Source organism: Dendropsophus ebraccatus, chromosome 7, assembly GCF_027789765.1.
Source record: "Dendropsophus ebraccatus isolate aDenEbr1 chromosome 7, aDenEbr1.pat, whole genome shotgun sequence".
Taxonomy (NCBI): Eukaryota; Metazoa; Chordata; class Amphibia; order Anura; family Hylidae; genus Dendropsophus; species Dendropsophus ebraccatus.
Genome location: NC_091460.1, coordinates 149,392,092 through 149,413,442, shown reverse-complemented (window position 1 = coordinate 149,413,442; position 21,351 = coordinate 149,392,092). Strand labels below are relative to the sequence as shown.

General features: G+C 44.0%; 1 protein-coding gene across 1 annotated transcript in view; it reads right to left on the bottom strand.

Moving 5' to 3' along the window:
• LOC138797917 (uncharacterized) overlaps window positions 1-21,351 on the bottom strand; it is a 199,809-nt gene that overhangs the window by 24,659 nt on the left and 153,799 nt on the right. The window contains exons 18-19 of the mRNA XM_069978720.1: window positions 19,644-19,727; window positions 17,329-17,452 (exon numbers count right to left, since the gene is read on the bottom strand). Coding sequence (XP_069834821.1) covers window positions 17,329-17,452; window positions 19,644-19,727 — 208 coding nt within the window. The remainder of the gene's footprint in view (window positions 1-17,328; window positions 17,453-19,643; window positions 19,728-21,351) is intronic.

Here is a 21,351-nt window from a genome sequence, read left to right as displayed (position 1 = left end):
GCAGTATGCCCCCATATATTAATAATGCCCTCTGCAGTATGCCCCCATATATTAATGCCCCCTGCAGTATGCCCCATATAATGCCCCCTGCAGTATGCCCCCATATAATGCCCCCTGCAGTATGCCCCCATATATTAATGCCCCCTGCAGTATGCCCCCATATATTAATGCCCCCTGCAGTATGCCCCCATATAATGCCCCCTGCAGTATGCCCCCATATAATGCCCCCTGCAGTATGCCCCCATATATTAATGCCCCCTGCAGTATGCCCCCATATATTAATGTCCCCTGCAGTATGCCCCCATATAATGCCCCTTGCAGTATGCCCCCATATAATGCCCCCTGCAGTATGCCCCCATATAATGCCCCCTGCAGTATGAGAATATGCACCAATAGTTTTAAAAAAAACAAAACAACAAACCATCATACTCACCTAATCGGCGCTGTGTGTTCTCCCTCCTCTTCAGGCTCCGTCCTGTGAGCCGCGGCGACTGAACCTCCGGCAGGCGTGATGACGTCACATCATCACGCCTGCCGGAGAGGTCACGTCCCGGCCTCCCATAGGCTGCTGGCATGAAGTGCCGCGGCCTATGGGAGTCAATGTCAGAGCAGGACGCTGACAGGTCCTGCTCTGACATTGTGCGCGATTGAATGTTTCGCGGAACATCAATCCATCGGCATATCCCTAGAAGCTGCGCGGCCGCAGCTTCTAGGGATATTAAAGGGACAGTTTCTAATTTCCGACCGGGATCCCGCGGCACAGCTGGCGGGTTCTCACGGCACACCAGTGTGCCGCGGCACCCCGGTTGGGAAACGCTGCTCTATACCATCCCCCCCCCCCCGGTCACTATATGAGATATATATCCTCTATACCATCCCCCCGGTCTCTATATGAGATATATATCATCTATACCATCCCCCCCGGTCACTATATGAGATATATCATCTATACCATCCCCCCGGTCACTATATGAGATATATCATCTATACCATCCCCCCCCCCTGATCACTATGTGAGATATGTATCATCTATACCATCCCCCCCGGTCACTATATGAGATATATATCATCTATACCATCCCCCCCGGTCACTATATGAGATATATATCATCTATACCATCCCCCCTGGTCACTATATGAGATATATATCATCTATACCATCCCCCCCGGTCACTATATGAGATATATATCATCTATACCATCCCCCCCGGTCACTATATGAGATATATCATCTATACCATCCCCCCGGTCACTATATGAGATATATATCCTCTATACCATCCCCCCCGGTCACTATATGAGATATATATCATCTATACCATCCCCCCCGGTCACTATATGAGATATATCATCTATACCATCCCCCCCGGTCACTATATGAGATATATCATCTATACCAGTGTTTCTCAACCTTTTCAGGCCAAGTACCCCCATGCGACGAGATGCTCCAGCCGAGTACCCCCAACGATGCCATCCATTAATAACATTGCCCGGGGTAGATTTACATGTATGTTTCACAGCAAAATCCACTGCGATACTCTGTACTGTTATGGCCTATGGCTCTGCATTCTCACAGAGGATTTTCTATCTGCTGTGAGAATGTAGCCGCTGCCTATTTACCTAATTAGCTGCCGGCCCCTAACAGATCATACTTACCTCCCTGTACTCCCACCTGCTTCTTTGACTCCCAGCTCACTGACAGCCCGCTCATCCAATCAGTGGCTACGGTGGGACTGTGCACTGATTGGCTGAGCAGGCTGTCAGTAAACCGGGTGCCAGAGAAGCAGGTGGGATATATCCCACAGAGATGGATATGTCCCCCTGGAGCCAGATACCTCCCCCCATGTAGTCAAGAGGCCTTCTTCTATGTAGCCAGATATCTCCCCCATGTAGTCAGATACCTCCGCCATGTGGTCAAGAGGCCTTCTTCTATGTAGCCAGATATCTCCCCTATGTAGCCAGATACCCCTTATATGTAGCAAGATATCTCCCCATGTAGCCGGATACCTCCTCATGTAGTCAGATACCTCCCCCCATGTAGCCAGATATCTCCCCTATGTAGCCAGATACCCCTTATATGTGGCCAGATACCCCTTATATGCAGCAAGATATCTCCCCATGTAGCCAGATACCTCCTCCCCATGTAGCCAGATATCTCCCCTATGTAGCCAGATACCCCTTATACGTAGCCAGATACCTCCCACCATGTAGTCAGATACCTCCCCCATGTAGCCAAATACTTCCTCCCATGTAGTCAGATACCTCCTCCCCATGTAGCCAGATACCTCCCCCCATGTAGCCAGATACCTCCCCCATGTAGTCACATACCTCTCCCCATGTAGTCACATACCTCCCCCATGTAGTCAAATACCTCTCCCCCATGTAGCCAGATATCTCCCCCATGTAGTCAGATATCTCCCCCATGTAGTCAGATATCTCCCCATGTAGTCAGACACCTCCCCCATGTAGTCAGATATCTCCCCCATGTAGTCAGATATCTCCCCATGTAGTCAGATACCTCCCCCTATGTAGTCAGATACCTCCCCCATCTAGCCAGATACCTACCCCCTTGCAGCCAGACATCTCCCCATGTAGTTAAGATACCTCCTTCTATAGCCAGATACCTCCCCATGTAGCCATATATCACTTTTCATTTTCCTCTCCATCTGGCCCAGACCACCATGATGATTTCTTGCAGCTACAATTTACCTCTTGCCAGAGAACCTGCCAAACATCTTAGGCGTCACAGTTTTCCTTTAACTTCCCTCCCTTTTTCCTACCTATAGGCTCCCATACAGTAATAATTTCGCTGTTTGGTGTAATGCGCTGTAAAGTGAGTAGGTGTGTGGGTTGTCCCCGTATTTAGGATCCCTCATTTAAAAATAATATCCCCTTCTATGACCCCCCATATAGTAATAATGCCTCCTGCCCTGTCCCCATAGTAATGCCCACCATTCTACTCCCTCCCCCTCCTGCCCCAACAAACAAAAAAAAAAATTCATACTCACGTTATCCGCCCATGGAGGGGATCTTCCTCTATTCTCCAGCCTCTGAGCCACAAGGAGATTAAGGGGAGAGTAAGGTCTGAGGGGGAAAAGAAGGAAAGAGGAGGATAGAGGAGGTGAAGAGGGAGAGGAAGAGAGAGAAGGTGAAGGGGGAGAGGAAGAGAGAGGAGGTGAAGAAGGGAGAGGAAGAGAGAGGAGGTGATGGGGGGAGAGGAAGAGAGAGGAGGTGAAGGGGGGGAGAGGAAGAGAGAGGAGGTGATGGGGGGAGAGGAAGAGAGAGGAGGTGATGGGGGGAGAGAGAGAGAGAGAGGCGGTGATGGGGAGAGAGGGGGTGAAAGGGGGAGAGGAGGACAGGGAAGGGAGGAGGTGAAGGGGGATAGGAGAAGAGAGGAGGTGAAGGGGAGAGAGGAAGAGAGAGGAGGTGAAGGGGAGAGAGAAAGATAGAGGTGGTGAAGGGGGGAGAGGAAGAGAGAGGAGGTGATGGGGGGAGAGGAAGAGAGAGGAGGTGAAGGGGGGAGAGGAAGAGAGAGGAGGTGATGGGGGGAGAGGAAGAGAGAGGAGGTGATGGGGGGGGAGAGGAAGAGAGAGGAGGTGATGGGGGGAGAGAGAGAGAGAGAGGCGGTGATGGGGGGGAGAGGGGGTGAAAGGGGGAGAGGAGGACAGGGAAGGGAGGAGGTGAAGGGGGATAGGAGAAGAGAGGAGGTGAAGGGGAGAGAGGAAGAGAGAGGAGGTGAAGGGGAGAGAGAAAGATAGAGGTGGTGAAGGGGGAGAGGTAGAGAGAGGAGGTGATGGGGGCATAGGAAGAGAGAGTAGGTGAAGGGGGGAGAGGAAGAGAGAGGAGGTGATGGGGGGAGAGAAAGATAGAGGAGGTGAAGGGGGGGAGAGGAAGAGAGAGGAGGTGATGGGGGCATAGGAAGAGAGAGTAGGTGAAGGGGGGAGAGGAAGAGAGAGGAGGTGATGGGGGGAGAGGAGATAGAGGAGGTGAAGGGGGGAGAGGAAGAGAGAGGAGGTGATGGGGGCATAGGAAGAGAGAGTAGGTGAAGGGGGGAGAGGAAGAGAGAGGAGGTGAGGGGGGGAGAGAAAGATAGAGGAGGTGAAGGGGGGAGAGGAAGAGAGAGGAGGTGAAGGGAGGAGAGGAAGAGAGAGGAGGTGAAGGGGGGGAGAGGAAGAGAGAGGAGGTGAAGGGGGGAGAGGAAGAGAGAGGAGGTGAAGGGGAGAGAGGAAGGGAGAGGAGGTGAAGGGGGAGAGGTAGAGAGGAGGTGAAGGGGAGAGAGGAAGAAAGAGGGGGTGAAGGGGAGAGAGGAAGAGAGAGGAGATGATGGGGGTAGAGAGGAGATTATTTGGGCTGAGAGGAGGAGATAGGGGTGAGAAAAGGTGATTGGGGGGCTGAGAAAAGGTGATGGGGGGCTGAGAGGGGGAGCAAGGCACCAGCAGTGCCTGCTGTACACTGTCCCCCTGCGGCTGCCGGATCCGGGAGCGGCGGCTTGAGGAAGGTCGGCAGCGGGTGAGTGATGGGTGCAGAGAGGAGATGAGGGGGGAGAGGAAGAGAGAGAGGTAGAGAGAGGAGGTGAAGGGGAGAGAGGAAGAAAGAGGAGGTGAAGGGGAGAGAGTAATAAAGAGGAGGTGAAGGGGAGAGAGGAAGAGAGATGAGATGATAGAGGTAGAGAGGAGATTATTTGGGCTGAGAGGAGAAGATGGGGGTGAGAGGAGATGATGGAGCTGAGAGGAGATGATGGGGGCTCAGAGGAGATGATGGGGGTGAGAGGAGATGATGGGGGTGAGATGAGGTGATGGGGGGCTGAGAGCAGGTGATGGGGGGCTGAGAAGAGGTGATGGGGGGTTGACAGGAGGTGATGGGGCTGAGAAGAGGTGATGGGGGGTTGACAGGAGGTGATGGGGCTGAGAAGAGGTGATGGGGGGTTGACAGGAGGTGATGGGGCTGAGAAGAGGTGATGGGGGGTTGACAGGAGGTGATGGGGCTGAGAAGAGGTGATGGGGGGTTGACAGGAGGTGATGGGGCTGAGAAGAGGTGATGGGGGGTGGAGAGGAGGTGATGGGGGGGCGGAGAGGGGGTGATGGGGGGTTGAGAGGAGGTGATGGGGGCTGAGAAAAGGTGATGGGGGGCTGATAGGAGGTGATGGGGGCTGAGAGGGGGAGCAAGGCACCAGCAGCGTCTGCTGTACACTGTCCCCCTGCGGCTGCCGGATTCCGGGAGCGGCGGCTTGAGGAAGGTCGGCAGCGGGTGAGTGATGGGGTGCAGAGGAGGTGGATTTTGCGTCAGGGTCTAATCGGGATGGGAGGGTCTTATTCTGACCTGAGAGGGGGTCCGGCCAGCTCCCAGACTACTGGGCCGGCAATGAGTGGTGGTGCGCGGGGCTCCCCCACCCGGGCTGTGACAGATGTGGGATGCAGACCGGAAGATGGGGCAGCCCGGGAGGCAGGCCGGTGGACGCGGGGGCTACCCGATCTTCCAGTCTGCATCCCACATCTGTCACAGCCCGGGTGGGGGAGCCCCGCGCACCACCACTCATTGCCGGCCCAGTAGTCTGGGAGCTGGCCGGACCCCTCTCAGGTCAGAATAAGACCCTCCCGTCCCGATTAGACCCTGACGCAAAATCCACCTCCTTTGCACCCATCACTCACCCGCTGCCGACCTTCCGGCAGCCGCAAGGGGATAGCATGCAGCAGACGCTGCTGGTGCCCTGATCCCCCTTTGATCTCTCTGGCTCTCTCCATCTTCCCCCGCAACATCTCCCGTCCCCCACAGATTGCTGAGGAGCTGCTGCTGGGGGAATAAAGGAGAGAGCTGCCGCGGTGACTGGTGCCGGGACATTGCTGGGTGATAGCAGTGTCCCGGCACCCAAAGCCAAACTTCATTTTTTTTACACTCCGGCCGCGTACCCCCTCAACCTGCGGCACGTACCCCCTGGGGTACGCGTACCGCAGGTTGAGAAACACTGATCTATACCATCACCTCCCGGTCACTATATGAGATATATATCATCTATACCATCCCCCCGGTCACTATATGAGATATATCATCTATACCATCCCCCCCGGTCACTATATGAGATATATCATCTATACCATCCCCCCCCGGTCACTATATGAGATATATATCATCTATACCATCCCCCCCGGTCACTATATGAGAATATCATCTATACCATCACCTCCCGGTCACTATATGAGATATATATCATGTATACCATCACCTCCCGGTCACTATATGAGATATATCATCTATACCATCCCCCCCGGTCACTATATGAGATATATCATCTATACCATCCCCCCCTGATTACTATATGAGATATATCATCTATACCATCACCTCCCGGTCACTATATGAGATATATATCATGTATACCATCACCTCCCGGTCACTATATGAGATATATCATCTATACCATCCCCCCCTGATTACTATATGAGATATATCATCTATACCATCACCTCCCGGTCACTATATGAGATATATCATCTATACCATCCCCCCCCGGTCACTATATGAGATATATCATCTATACCATCACCTCCCGGTCACTATATGAGATATATATCATCTATACCATCCCCCCCCGGTCACTATATGAGATATATATCATCTATACCATCCCCCCGGTCACTATATGAGATATATATCATCTATACCATCCCCCCCGGTCACTATATGAGATATATATCATCTATACCATCCCCCCCGGTCACTATATGAGATATATCATCTATACCATTCCCCCCCCCCCGGTCACTATATGAGATATATATCCTCTATACCATCCCCCCCCCCCGGTCACTATATGAGATATATCATCTATACCATCCCCCCCGGTCACTATATGAGATATATATCATCTATACCATCCCCCCCGGTCACTATGTGAGATATATATCATCTATACCATCCCCCCGGTCACTATATGAGATATATATCATCTATACCATCCCCCCCGGTCACTATATGAGATATATCATCTATACCATCCCCCCGGTCACTATATGAGATATATATCCTCTATAACCATCCCCCCCGGTCACTATATGAGATATATATCATCTATACCATCCCCCCCGGTCACTATATGAGATATATATCATCTATACCATTCCCCCCCCCCCCCCCGGTCACTATGTGAGATATATATATATAATGTATACCATCCCCCCCCCCCCCCCCCGGTCACTATGTGAGATATATCTCATGTATACCATCCCCCCATCCCCCCCCGGTCACTATATGGAATATATATCATCTATACCATCCCCCCCCCCCCGGTCACTATATGAGATATATATCATCTATACCATCCCCCCCTCCAAGTCACTATATGAGATATACATCATCTATACCATCCCCCCCCGGTCACTGTGAGATATATATCCTCTATACCATCCCCCCGCCCCCTGTCACTATGTGAGATATATATCATCTATACCATCCCCCCCCCGTCACTATATGAGATATATATCATCTATACCATCCCCCCCGGTCACTATGTGAGATATATATAATCTATACCATCCCCCCCCCGGTCACTATATGAGATATATATCATGTATACCATCACCTCCCGGTCACTATATGAGATATATATCATCTATACCATCCCCCCCCCGGTCACTATATGAGATATACATCATCTATACCATCCCCCCCGGTCACTATGTGAGCTATATATCATCTATGTACAAACCAACAAAAAACTTATTGCTATGAAGATACTAGAAATTAATTTAAGAATTAAAAATTAACTTTTATTACTATTTATTAAAAATTGTGATCAAAAAAGAAAAGGTGATTAAAAATTCCTCTGGATGTAGGAGGTAACAGTATGTATATGTATGCCTGTGTATACCTCAATGTGTGCTCTGATGATATATAAACAGATGAGTATCAACAAGGCATAAGAATTCAAACCTCATAAAGAAATAATATATTAACTATTAACTAAATCGGAAAACCGATTTTAGGAGTGATAATCCATTATGTCAGGCGTATGAGCCAAGTATAGTCTCTATGTTCATCGAGCATGCCATCCAAAGAAGTGGCGTTTCTATAAGATCTAATGACACTTGTGGAGTGTACCACTAGAGATCGGCTGTTAGATATATACGTGATAAGGGTAGGTTAGCCAAATACACTAACTAATGATTCCCGTATCTGATCATTCAATACCAGTCACCTCCAAGATCATTCAGCCGATCACTCAGATAGAATCTCATAGAGCCATATAAGTCAGTGGTCAGTCCGGCACAACCGGCTAGCCGGACTGCTCACTGGCAAATTCACAGACTTAGTATGGTATGTAGATACCAATCCTACAATGATAGAATGCCTCCTAATCACATCCAGATATTAAAATCCACACTGAAAACCCACCACCCACCCGACGTTTCACCGCTATACTGCGGCTTTATCAAGGGCAATATATGAGGGGCGAGGCGCTCTGCGAACTCTTATATGGGGCTGTATCCGAGGTCCAAAAGACCCATTGGTCAAACAATCAATGTAATTAACCTACTGCATTATTTGTATTTATTCAAACCTTCCAATAAAGACACAGTATCAATTGTCACATGACACAATGATGTCATGTATTCAGATGTCATGTGACTGCTGTCCTCCGCGCATGGTTCTTTTTGACAAAGCCGAACTTAGATACGGGATCCATGAAAGCTAGTCTACTGCGCATGCGATCACACTTAGCCGAATTCCTCACTCCAAGGATCGACCACGCATGTGTATATACTTAGACAAATCCAAGCTTGAAGGATCTACTGCGCATGCGATCACACTTAGCAGAATTTATCCATCCAAAGGTCAATTACGATTACAAATTCACACATACTTAAAAGAGATTTACTGCGCGTGCGTTTATACTTAGCCACAATTATCGCCAAAGGGAGCCACTGCGCATGTTTCCGGACTTAGAGAATATTCTCTTCTTGAGCATTCTTTTACATATGTCTGCGGAAATCGAAGAACCATCAGTCTGGATGGCTTTCTCGCCAAAAGGTATGTGCTTCAGATAAAACTGTCATCATTAAAATATACAAAAATAACCAGAACACACAAATATCTTACCAATTAATCCATTACTTAGGCGTCCCCTACTATTAAGTATGAAAACATAGCGATCCCTAATAATTAAATTTCCACTATCCTCCTTAGGTATCAGAGGAAACTTTGCATATTGGATCATGTGACAAGAATCAATCCAAAAGGTATTTAGTAAAGTAGTTGATAGCCATAATATACTGGTGTGGTTAATAATTGGTAAACACTGTATACACAGAGCAAACAGCCCCACAGCCCCTCAAATAGATGGTAATTCCGATATGATCACTATATTTATTTTAAGTTTATTTTAAATGAAAAACAACTTCAAAAGAAAATATCAAGTTCCAGCCTCAAAAGAGAGATATATATAATGGACCATATATTCTAAATGAATGGTGTATAGGTGAAGCCTTCATTCAGGCCCTTTGGAAACATACAGTCCAATCTAAATATCCATTTGGCCTCCTCCTGTAACAAGATTCTATCCAGATTTCCACCTCTCGGACCCAAAGCTATTTTACGTAGACCAAAAAAGGTTAGGCTATTCTTGTCACTGTTGTGAAATTCCTTCATATGTCTCACTATTGCAGTATCCGTGCCTGTTTTAATGTTGCTCAAATGTTGGCTAATCCTGCATCTTAATTCCTGTATTGTCTTGCCCACATACAGTTTAGGGCAGGTGCACATAATACCATATATTACACCCCTACTTTTACAATTGATGGTATCGTACAGTTTGAATGTTCTACCAGCAGAGGGGTTGACAAATTCTCTCCTCCTAGGCACGAATCTACAGAAGGAACACTGTCCACAGGGCGAAGTACCATTTCCCTGTCTCATCTCCAATTTGTTGTGTTCCTGGGTAGAGAGGTGACTATAGACTAACAAGTCCTTCAAATTCCGTCCTCGTCTGTAAGTAACGTTGGGATATGGGTTCAGAACCTCCTGTAATTCCTTATCGCCTAACAATAGTGGCCAATATTTTCGTAGGGTCTTCAGGACCCCTGATGACTGATTGTCATAAGTCCCGATAACTCTAATTATTTTCTTAGAAGGAACTCTTGGCAGTGACGGGGTGTCATTAATGAGATCAGTTCTTGGTGTACTTATAGCTCTGTTAAAGGCCTTATTTAAGACCTGTCTCGGATAACCCCTTGCTTTAAATCGTGTCTTTAAATTTTGGCATTCTTCTTTAAAATTTAGATCGTTAGAACAATTCCTACGCACCTGTAAATATTGTCCGATAGGGATTCCAGATTTTAGGGTTTTTGGATGGTGACTCTGCCAATGCAATAGATTATTAGTTGCTGTGTCCTTCCTGTGAATATTTGTTTAAATGGTATTGTCAAAATCAATATATATTTCTAAGTCCAGAAAATTAATTCTCCTTCCTCCGATCTCTGATGTAAAATGCATCCCAATCTGATTAGTGTTTAAACTTAAAATGAATTGTTGTAAAGTGTCTAAATCCCCTTCCCAAAAAAATCAGAATATCGTCAATATACCGCCCCCAAAAAGATATGTGCTCTGTGAATGGTAGATTCTGTTCCGAAAAGACAATTTGATCCTCCCAAAATCCTAAAAAAAGATTTGCAAAGGAAGGTGCACTAATAGTGCCCATTGCTGTGCCGCGAATTTGTTTGTAAATGGTGCCATTAAAGGTAAAGAAATTATGTGTCAATACAAAACTTAGAAGTGTCAGTGTAAAGGAATTGTGTGCTGTGTACTGAATGCCTCTGGTGTTCAGGAATTTAGCTATTGCTTGGATACCAAGATCATGTCTAATGTTGCTGTAGAGGCCTTCAACATCCAGGCTTACCAGTATTGTATTCTCTGTTACTCCTACATTGTGGAGTTTCAAGACCGGATCCTTCGTATCTTGCAGATACGAAGGTAAAGACTCCACAAAAGGTCGAAGGATACAGTCAATATATCTGCTGCTCTCCTGAGTGATGTTGTCATTCCCAGAGACAATTGGTCTGCCCGGGACTGGATTCACCTTTTTATGCACTTTGGGAAGTGCATAAAAAGTGGCCATGGTGGGATTCGGATTATATAGTACTTTGAACTCATCTTCTGACAGTAATTTATCTGTCTTAGCCTTCATAAGCAGCACTTTCAATTCTCTCAAAAAAACTGGTGTAGGATCTTTTTTCAAGATCTGATATGTATTTCTGTCATCCAGTATCCTTTGACACATGGAGATATAAGTATTTCTCTGCATCACAACAACATTTCCCCCTTTGTCCGAACTTTTGACTACCAGGTCCCCGTTCTGTCTCAATTGCTCCACAGCCAACCATTCCTCCCTGCTCATATTATCCGGGATTTTTTGTTTATTATTTCTTTTTCCTAACTCAATCAGATCCAGTGTCACCATGTTCACAAACATTTCTATATTGTTATACCATGTGATCGATGGTGTAAACTGGCTCTTAGGTTTAAGGTCCGTAAAGGGAGCAATTTTTTGGGGGGGACCTGTGGTATTTTCATCCTCTAAAGATTCTAATATTCTAATGGCTTCCTGTTCACGTTGTAGGATGCGTGATGGATTTCTGGACCTCATTAGATGGTATTTATGAAGAATCAACTTTCGGGCGAATAAATTAACATCCTTCACCCATGTAAATTCCTGGAAATCAGGAGTTGGTGTAAATGTAAGACCCTTTCTAAGAACGGAGAGCTGGTAGTCAGTAAGGGGGAAACCAGAAAGGTTTATCACCTGCAATTCTTTATTCAGGGTTGTCTCTTCATCCCTAAAAAAATAGATGGAATTGTTGTAGTGTTGCTTATTGCCTGAGTAGTCTCCATGTTGGTATGTTGTAAATTTTGCGCTAGGTTCCCATGATCTGTGGGATCCGAGGTAGAGGCATTGGAGATATATGACCGTGAGGAAGAAGCCTGGACTGAATCGCATGTTGGTGGTTTAGATGGTCGGGGTTGGTGCAATTTGTTAGCTGGTTGAGAATGTTTATATGCAGTTTTGCGTTTAGTACCTGTACGTGAATCCTGATTTACAGAGGTATCCGATTCAGATATATCTGACTCTGAAAAATCAGTTTCTTTTGTTTTACGACGTGGTTTATAATTACTAGTGTTCCTTTTGATGTTATATATATTGCCTGTCTCGAAATCAGTAGCGTCCCTTATAAACTTTCTGTGTTTACGTTCCTTGATTTCTTTTTTCAAATTGTCAATGTTTTTTTGTAAATTGATTTCTGCTTTCTGGAAATCTGGATTTGTTGAGAATTTCCGCAGACATATGTAAAAGAATGCTCAAGAAGAGAATATTCTCTAAGTCCGGAAACATGCGCAGTGGCTCCCTTTGGCGATAATTGTGGCTAAGTATAAACGCACGCGCAGTAAATCTCTTTTAAGTATGTGTGAATTTGTAATCGTAATTGACCTTTGGATGGATAAATTCTGCTAAGTGTGATCGCATGCGCAGTAGATCCTTCAAGCTTGGATTTGTCTAAGTATATACACATGCGTGGTCGATCCTTGGAGTGAGGAATTCGGCTAAGTGTGATCGCATGCGCAGTAGACTAGCTTTCATGGATCCCGTATCTAAGTTCGGCTTTGTCAAAAAGAACCATGCGCGGAGGACAGCAGTCACATGACATCTGAATACATGACATCATTGTGTCATGTGACAATTGATACTGTGTCTTTATTGGAAGGTTTGAATAAATACAAATAATGCAGTAGGTTAATTACATTGATTGTTTGACCAATGGGTCTTTTGGACCTCGGATACAGCCCCATATAAGAGTTCGCAGAGCGCCTCGCCCCTCATATATTGCCCTTGATAAAGCCGCAGCATAGCGGTGAAACGTCGGGTGGGTGGTGGGTTTTTCAGTGTGGATTTTAATATCTGGATGTGATTAGGAGGCATTCTATCATTGTAGGATTGGTATCTACATACCATACTAAGTCTGTGAATTTGCCAGTGAGCAGTCCGGCTAGCCGGTTGTGCCGGACTGACCACTGACTTATATGGCTCTATGAGATTCTATCTGAGTGATCGGCTGAATGATCTTGGAGGTGACTGGTATTGAATGATCAGATACGGGAATCATTAGTTAGTGTATTTGGCTAACCTACCCTTATCACGTATATATCTAACAGCCGATCTCTAGTGGTACACTCCACAAGTGTCATTAGATCTTATAGAAACGCCACTTCTTTGGATGGCATGCTCGATGAACATAGAGACTATACTTGGCTCATACGCCTGACATAATGGATTATCACTCCTAAAATCGGTTTTCCGATTTAGTTAATAGTTAATATATTATTTCTTTATGAGGTTTGAATTCTTATGCCTTGTTGATACTCATCTGTTTATATATCATCAGAGCACACATTGAGGTATACACAGGCATACATATACATACTGTTACCTCCTACATCCAGAGGAATTTTTAATCACCTTTTCTTTTTTGATCACAATTTTTAATAAATAGTAATAAAAGTTAATTTTTAATTCTTAAATTAATTTCTAGTATCTTCATAGCAATAAGTTTTTTGTTGGTTTGTACATATAGTACTTAGCGTGAAGATAAGGGGCCTCTCTTTGTTGTAGCTATATATCATCTATACCATCCCCCCGGTCACTATGTGAGATATATATCTTCTATACCATCCCCCCCGGTCACTATATGAGATATATATCATCTATACCATCCCCCCCTCCCGGTCACTATATGAGATATATATCATCTATACCATCCCCCCCCTGGTCACTATGTGAGATATATATCATCTATACCATCACCTCCCAGTCACTATATGAGATATATCATCTATGCCATCCCCCCCGGTCACTATATGAGATATATATCATCTATACCATCACCTCCCAGTCACTATATGAGATATATATCATCTATACCATCCCCCCCGGTCACTATGTGAGATATATATCATCTATACCATCACCTCCAGGTCACTATATGAGATATATATCATCTATACCATCCCCCCCGGTCACTATATGAGATATATCATCTATACCATCCCCCCCGGTCACTATATGAGATATATATCATCTATACCATCCCCCCCGGTCACTATATGAGATATATATCATCTATACCATTCCCCCCGGTCACTATATGAGATATATATCATCTATACCATTCCCCCCGGTCACTATATGAGATATATATCATCTATACCATCCCCCCCTCCCCCCGGTCACTATATGAGATATATATCATCTATACCATCCCCCCCGGTCACTATGTGAGCTATATATCATCTATACCATCCCCCCCCCCCCCGGTCACTATGTGAGATATATCATCTATACCATTCCCCCCCCCCCCCCGGTCACTATATGAGATATATATCATCTATACCATCCCCCCCCCCGGTCACTATGTGAGATATATATCATCTATACCATCCCCCCCGGTCACTATATGAGATATATATCATCTATACCATCCCCCCCGGTCACTATATGAGATATATCATCTATACCATCCCCCCCGGTCACTATGTGAGATATATATCCTCTATACCATCCCCCCCGGTCACTATGTGAGATATATATCATCTATACCATCCCCCCCCCCCCATCACTATGTGAGATATATCATCTATACCATCCCTCCCGGTCACTATATGAGATATATATCCTCTATACCATCCCCCCCGGTCACTATATGAGATATATATCATCTATACCATCCCCCCCGGTCACTATATGAGATATATATCATCTATACCATTCCCCCCCCCCCGGTCACTATGTGAGATATATATCATCTATACCATCCCCCCCCCCCCCCCCCCCGGTCACTATGTGAGATACATATCATCTATACCATCCCCCCCCCCCTGGTCACTATGTGAGATATATATCATCTATACCATCCCCCCCTCCAAGTCACTATATGAGATATACATCATCTATACCATCCCCCCCGGTCACTATGTGAGATATATATCATCTATACCATCCCCCCCGGTCACTATATGAGATATATCATCTATACCATCCCCCTCCCGGTCACTATGTGAGATATATATCCTCTATACCATCCCCCCCCCAAGTCACTGTATGAGATATATATAATCTATACCATCCCCCCCCCCCGGTCACTATATGAGATATATCATCTATACCATCCCCCCGGTCACTATGTGAGATATATATCATCTATACCATCCCCCCCGGTCACTATGTGAGCTATATATCATCTATACCATCCCCCCCCCCCCCGGTCACTATGTGAGCTATATATCATCTATACTATCCCCCCCCCCCCCGGTCACTATATGAGATATATATCATCTATACCATCCCCCCCCCCGGTCACTATGTGAGATATATCATCTATACCATCCCCCCCCGGTCACTATGTGAGATATATCATCTATACCATTCCCCCCCCCCCCGGTCACTATATGAGATATATATCATCTATACCATCCCCCCCCGGTCACTATATGAGATATATATCATCTATACCATCCCCCCCCGGTCACTATATGAGATATATATCATCTATACCATCCCCCCCCCCCCCCGGTCACTATGTGAGATATATCATCTATACCATTCCCCCCCCCCCCCGGTCACTATGTGAGATATATATCATCTATACCATCCCCCCCCCCCCCCTGGTCACTATATGAGATATACATCATCTATACCATCACCTCCCGGTCACTATATGAGATATATCATCTATACCATCCCCCCCTGATTACTATATGAGATATATATCATCTATACCATCACCTCCCGGTCACTATATGAGATATATCATCTATACCATCACCTCCCGGTCACTATATGAGATATATATCATGTATACCATCACCTCCCGGTCACTATATGAGATATATATCATCTATACCATCCCCCCCCGGTCACTATATGAGATATATATCATCTATACCATCCCCCCCCCGGTCACTATGTGAGATATATATCATCTATACCATCCCTCCCGGTCACTATATGAGATATATATTCTCTATACCATCCCCCCCCGGTCACTATATGAGATATATATCATGTATACCATCCCCCCCCGGTCACTATATGAGATATATATCATCTATACCATCCCCCCCGGTCACTATATGAGATATATCCTCTATACCATCCCCCCCCCAAGTCACTGTATGAGATATATATCTTCTATACCATCCCCCCCGGTCACTATATGAGATATATATCCTCTATACCATCACCTCCCGGTCACTATATGAGATATATCATCTATACCATCCCCCCCCCGGTCACTATATGAGATATATATCATCTATACCATTCCCCCCGGTCACTATATGAGATATATATCATCTATACCATCACCTCCCGGTCACTATATGAGATATATATCATCTATACCATCCCCCCCCCCCCCATCACTATATGAGATATATCATCTATACCATCCCCCCCGGTCACTATATGAGATATATATCATCTATACCATCCCCCCCCCGGTCACTATATGAGATATATATCATCTATACCATTCCCCCCGGTCACTATATGAGATATATATCATGTATACCATCCCCCCCGGTCACTATATGAGATATATATCATCTATACCATTCCCCCCGGTCACTATATGAGATATATCATCTATACCATCCCCCCCGGTCACTATATGAGATATATCATCTATACCATCCCCCCGGTCACTATATGAGATATATATCATCTATACCATCACCTCCCGGTCACTATATGAGATATATCATCTATACCATCACCTCCCGGTCACTATATGAGATATATATCATCTATACCATCCCCCCCGGTCACTATATGAGATATATCATCTATACCATCCCCCCCCAAGTCACTGTATGAGATATATATCATCTATACCATCCCCCCCCCAAGTCACTGTATGAGATATATATCTTCTATACCATCCCCCCCAGTCACTATATGAGATATATCATCTATACCATCCCCCCGGTCACTATATGAGATATATCATCTATACCATCCCCCCCGGTCACTATGTGAGATATATATCATCTATACCATCCCCCCCCCCCCCGGTCACTATATGAGATATATATCATCTATACCATCCCCCCCCCCCCCAAGTCACTATATGAGATATATATCATCTATACCATCTGACATCTGTGATTGGCGGCCGTCATGGAACATAGAATCAGGGATGAGAACCATTGCTGACCTGCAGCCTGTACAGACACAAACACCTCAATCAATCGATCAATCAATGGTAAATGATCAGTAAGGGTACATACCTGGTGACCAGCGGCTCATCAGGCCGATCTCCCTGCAGTAAGTGCTGGAAATATTCTTCTACCACTTGTGATGTCAGAGCTCTTTTAAGATATGGGTAATATAATGGGTGACGAGCGACAACACCTAGAGTACAAAGAGATAGACACTCACTCCATGGAAACATAAGACAACACCTAGAGTACAAAGAGATAGACACTCACTCCACCAAAACATGAAACAACACCTAGAGTACAAAGACATAGACACTCACTCCATGGAAACATAAGACAACACCTAGAGTACAAAGAGATAGACACTCACTCCACCGAAACATGAGACAACACCTAGAGTACAAAGAGACAGGCACTCACTCCACCAAAACATGAGACAACACCTAGAGTACAAAGAGACAGGCACTCACTCCACCAAAACATGAGACAACACCTAGAGTACAAAGAGATAGACACTCACTCCACCAAAACATGAGACAACACCTAGAGTACAAAGAGATAGGCACTCACTCCATGGAAACATAAGACAACACCTAAAGTACAAAGAGACAGGCACTCACTCCACCAAAACATGAGACAACACCTAGAGTACAAAGAGATAGGCACTCACTCCATGGAAACATAAGACAACACCTAGAGTACAAAGAGATAGACACTCACTCCACCAAAACATGAGACAACACCTAGAGTACAAAGAGACAGGCACTCACTCCACCAAAACATGAGACAACACCTAGAGTACAAAGAGATAGACACTCACTCCACCAAAACATGAGACAACACCTAGAGTACAAAGAGATAGGCACTCACTCCACCAAAACATGAGACAACACCTAGAGTACAAAGAGACAGGCACTCACTCCACCAAAACATGAGACAACACCTAGAGTACAAAGAGACAGGCACTCACTCCACCAAAACATGAGACAACACCTAGAGTACAAAGAGACAGGCACTCACTCCACCAAAACATGAGACAACACCTAGAGTACAAAGAGATAGACACTCACTCCACCAAAACATGAGACAACACCTAGAGTACAAAGAGATAGACACTCACTCCACCAAAACATGAGACAACACCTAGAGTACAAAGAGACAGGCACTCACTCCACCAAAACATGAGACAACACCTAGAGTACAAAGAGACAGGCACTCACTCCACCAAAACATGAGACAACACCTAGAGTACAAAGAGACAGGCACTCACTCCACCAAAACATGAGACAACACCTAGAGTACAAAGAGATAGGCACTCACTCCACCGAAACATAAGACAACACCTAGAGTACAAAGAGACAGGCACTAACTCCATGGAAACATAAGACAACACCTAGAGTACAAAGAGACAGGCACTAACTCCATGGAAACATAAGACAACACCTAGAGTACAAAGAGACAGGCACTAACTCCACCAAAACATGAGACAACACCTAGAGTACAAAGAGATAGGCACTCACTCCATGGAAACATAAGACAACACCTAGAGTACAAAGAGATAGGCACTCACTCAACCGAACGTTGCGTCAGTGCCAGGACAGGAGACAGGGGAGACCCCCAGGACTGGGAAAATTAGTGGGAAGCTATTGGCCAATGACAGCCCCAGTAATGTCATTGTTACATCCCCTGTGTCTAGATGTAAGAGCGGATGCACAGTGTGTCCATTGCGGCATATAAGGTGAGTTCTCCTAATCTTTGACGCATCATAGAAGTCAGCGTATCTGTCACCACTTCTTGCTGCTTAATGGACCAACTGGTTCCCTTTAAATGTAATATCAATTAGCATCCCAGCAAAAGTACTTTGGAAAGGGAAGGGTCCTAATTGTTCTAGATGATTGAAGTTTTATAGAAGTACACACAAAATGCACAATACTTAGGTTTAAAGGGATAGTTAAAAAAAAAAATCAACTGGTGCCAAAGATTTGTAATTACCTTGTATTAAAAAAATCTCCGGCCTTCCAGTACTTATCAGCTGCTGTATGTCCTGCAGGAAGTGGTGTATTCTCTCCAGTCTGACACAGTGCTCTCTGCTGCCACCTCTGTCCATGTCGGGAATTGTCCAGAGCAGCTGCAAATCCCCATAGAAAACCTCTCCTGCTCTGGACAGTTCCTGACATGGACAGAGGTGGCAGCAGAGAGCACTGTGTCAGACTGGAGAGAATACACCACTTCCTGCAGGACATACAGCTTCTGATAAGTACTGTAAGACCGGAGATTTTTTAATACAAGTAAATTACAAATCTATATAACTTTCTGCCACTTGTTGATTTGAAAGATTTTGGTGAAAATCCCCTTTAATGTTTTTATATTGAAATGATACTGGCCTATGTTTGCAGTGTTTCCTTTGTCCCCACTTCTAGTGTAAGCCAGCTCCTCCAGACGATAGGCATAAGGACCGCTTGGTAAATCTGTGAAAATACAAGACAATAACATCAAGACACCAGTCAGCTGACCTCAGTTCTATTGTGTCATTACAAACATTAATAAATATGTATAACAATTGTATGTAAATATATCCTGTATATGATGTAATATACTGTATATAATGTAATATCCTCTACATGATGTAATATCCTGTATATGATGTAATATCCCCTATATGATGTAATATCCCCTATATGATGTGATATACTGTATATGATGTAATATCCCCTATATGATGTAATATCCAATATATGATGTTATATCCTGTATATGATGTAATATCCCCTATATGATGTAATATCCCCTATATAATGTAATATCCTGTATATGTTGTAATATCCTGTATATGATGTAATATCCCTTATATAATGTAATATCCTGTATATGTTGTAATATCCTGTATATGATGTAATATCCCTTATATAATGTAATATCCTCTATATGTTGTAATATCCTGTATATGATGTAATATCCTGTATATGATGTAATATCCCCTATATGATGTAATATCCTGTATATGATGTAATATCCTGTATATAATGTAATATCCTCTATATGATGTAATATCCCCTATATGATGTAATATCCCCTATATGATGTAATATCCTGTATATGATGTAATATCCCCTATATAATGTAATATCTTGTATATAATGTAATATCCCCTATATGATGTAATATCCTCTATATGATGTAATATCCTGTATATGATGTAATATCCTGTATATGATGTAATATCCTGTATATGATGTAATATCCTGTATATAATGTAATATCCCCTATATGATGTAATATCCCCTATATGATGTAATATCCCCTATATGATGTAATATCCTGTATATGATGTAATATCCTCTATATGATCTAATATCCTGTATATGATGTAATATCCCCTATATGTTATATACTGTATATGATGTAATATCCTCTATATGATGTTATATACTGTATATGATGTAATATCCTCTATATGATGTAATATCCTGTATATGATGTAATATCCTCTATATGATGTAATATCCTGTATATGATGTAATATCCTGTATATGATGTAATATCCTCTATATAATGTAATATCCTGTATATGATGTAATATCCCCTATATGATGTAATATCCCCTATATGATGTAATATCCTGTATATGATGTAATATCCTCTATATGATCTAATATCCTGTATATGATGTAATATCCCCTATATGTTATATACTGTATATGATGTAATATCCTCTATATGATGTTATATACTGTATATGATGTAATATCCTCTATATGATGTAATATCCTGTATATGATGTAATATCCTCTATATGATGTAATATCCTGTATATGATGTAATATCCCCTATATGATGTAATATCCTGTATATAATGTAATATCCTGTATATGATGTAATATCCTCTATATGATCTAATATCCTGTATATGATGTTATATACTGTATATGATGTAATATCCTGTATATGATGTAATATCCCCTATATGATGTAATATCCTGTATATGATGTAATATCCTGTATATGATGTAATATCCCCTATATGATGTAATATCCCCTATATGATGTAATATCCCCTATATGATGTTATATACTGTATATGATGTAATGTCC